Source organism: Cicer arietinum, unplaced genomic scaffold (genome assembly GCF_000331145.2).
Source record: "Cicer arietinum cultivar CDC Frontier isolate Library 1 unplaced genomic scaffold, Cicar.CDCFrontier_v2.0 Ca_scaffold_5546_v2.0, whole genome shotgun sequence".
In the NCBI taxonomy this organism is placed as follows: domain Eukaryota; kingdom Viridiplantae; phylum Streptophyta; class Magnoliopsida; order Fabales; family Fabaceae; genus Cicer; species Cicer arietinum.
Window position 1 is genome coordinate 1 of NW_027339193.1, and position 2,467 is coordinate 2,467.

General features: G+C 32.8%; 1 protein-coding gene across 1 annotated transcript; it reads left to right on the forward strand.

The window, feature by feature from the left end:
* Positions 1 to 959: 959 nt before the first annotated feature.
* On the forward strand, positions 960 to 2,427 carry LOC101509299 (protein CURVATURE THYLAKOID 1B, chloroplastic-like). The gene is made up of 6 exons (XM_004517130.3): positions 960 to 1,441; positions 1,512 to 1,660; positions 1,728 to 1,814; positions 1,904 to 1,966; positions 2,046 to 2,083; positions 2,163 to 2,427. The coding sequence occupies exons 1-6, from the start codon at positions 1,267 to 1,269 to the stop codon at positions 2,218 to 2,220; spliced, it is 570 nt and encodes a 189-aa protein (XP_004517187.1). The 5' UTR covers positions 960 to 1,266; the 3' UTR covers positions 2,221 to 2,427.
* Positions 2,428 to 2,467: the final 40 nt, after the last annotated feature.

A 2,467-nucleotide genomic window follows, 5' to 3' on the forward strand; every position in this document is an offset into this window, starting at 1 on the left:
TTTTTTTTTTTTTTTTTTTTTAAATTAAAAATAGAATTATAGACAATGTGGTCAGTTTATGGAGAAATGCTTAGAAAAACAATCAACCCAGCTGAATGAATGATTGCTGAAAATAAAGTTTTGAAAATGTACAAAATCATGGAAAAAAACTTGAGTTAGCGATCATATTGGGCTTCTAATGAATTAATGTAGGCATGAAAGCGTGATTTCAATAATGTTTTTTGCATTTATGATTAAACATTGAGGAATGGATTAACAATTACTATTAATTTACTACCAAGAGCACTAAAAAACCATGGATAGAGATACCATGAATAGAGGCCATATTTTCGATAATGTTTTTTGCATTTTGAATTTGTGTTGTGTGAAAGTTAAAATCAAGCTACCAACTGTCTTAATTATATTAAACTACCATAATAACATATATTTTGTTACCTCAAACAATTTCATTTCCCCAAAGAGATATAACACGAACAATAAAAATGTTAGTCCATTATTAATCCAACAAATATGGCCGAGTAATCTACAATTATTATTATACTAAAATGATAATATTGCTAGCGTGACTCGTGCAAATCACGGGTCATTTGTCAGTTGTTTTTTATAGTGGAACAATGGCTCATTCACATTCATAATGTAAAAATATTTAAATTGTCTTCCAATCATATTTGATAATTAAGCGTCACAGCAAAAATCATAACTAAAATGATTTAGTGGCTAATTAAAATATTTTGGTTTTAACCATAAAGTATAGTTCAACTGAGAAATATTATTAAGTTGGATACAAGTCGCAGATAAACCAAAGACCTCGCAATTGTGTGCGAATTCATTTACAAAAACAAATAAAAATTGGTTATAAATGTGCTTATTAAGCCCTTTCATTAAATATCTCTTCTCGTAACTTTTATGTTTTGAAATAATTAAATTGTTTCTAAGATTGAACTGCAATTAATGTATCAGTTGTTGCTCCTATAGTAGAAAGCAGTGACAACAAAGTGGATATAAGAAAAGACAGTGTTGCATTGCATGAGTTGCATCCCCCTGCAGAATTTGGAAGGTAAATTTGAAATATAATTTGAAAAAGGTGAACCAGGAAGTTCCTATCCAATGAAACACCATAAAAGGCCTATCTTGTAGCCAAGTCAGCAAGAGTCTATCCGGATGAAAAAAAGAAATGAGTGGCTCAGCACTTGAAACATTAACAAGCCAAGAAAATATCTAATCTATATTCTCTCCTCTCCTCACACTAATAATCAGTAATTAGCAATGTCTTCCTCAACCTCATCTTCCACTTTCTCTATATCCTCTTCATCCACACTTATTGATGGCAAGCATCCCTGCAGACAATCACCAGCTTTATCTCCACAATGTGTTAGCCTTCCAACTCTTCCACCTCCACCTGTTCACTCTCACACTCGTCCATGGAAGACCACTGCTTTCTGTAAGTCATATTTTGTTGTTATATATTTATATCCAGGAGAGAACACATATAATTGAATTTGTGAGTTCAGGTCGCAAGATTGGTCGGAATGTTATGTCAATGGCTTCAAGTGCGACAACAGAGGCAGAGGCAGAGACAGGCATAACAGCAGTTGAAGAGGTTGCCACAAGTGACCTCAGTGATTCTGCACCAGAATTAATAAAGACAATTCAACAAGCTGTAAGAAACATTAAATTAGAAGTTATAGTGTATATGTGATGTGTTGCTAATGTTGATGTATACATAGTGGGACAAAGTTGAAGACAAATATGCAGTGAGTGCAGTAGCTGTAGCTGGTGGTGTTGCATTATGGGGGTCAGCAGGGTTGATCTCAGTATGTTATTAAATTATGTATATCAAATTTGCATATCATAGTGACTCACTTTCTAATACTAATATAGAATTGTTTGTACATAACAACAGGCAATTGATAGGCTTCCTTTAGTTCCAGGGGTTCTTGAAGTAGTAGGCATTGGCTACACTGGGGTAGGGTAACTCCATTTCAATTCATCTTTACTTTTTTTAACTATCACTATTAACATATTTATATATATCTTCTTTGCAGTGGTTTGCATACAAGAACCTACTTTTCAAGCCAGAGAGGTACAATTTCTCTTCAATAATATACTATCTATAATTATTTTCTTTAATAGAATTCATTCATTCCACAATTTTATTGCAGGGAAGCTTTGATACGAAAAATAAAAGAAACGTATAAAGAGATTACTGGGAGCAGCTAAAAGAGTGGGGAAATTGGAGGTATCTCTATCTTGCAGTTGCACCATTCAATTGAAGATGTAATCGTGCTTCATTTGCCTCACTATAAAATCTTCACTTTCTGACCATATAATGTAATCTAGCCACAAAATAAATGTAACTACTTTATTATTACTATATATTTTAATTTAATAATCCATTTCAATTAAATGCCATTTCTACAGCTATCATCTCCTGTGCCTATAAATGGGCTTTGGCCCATTATGTAAC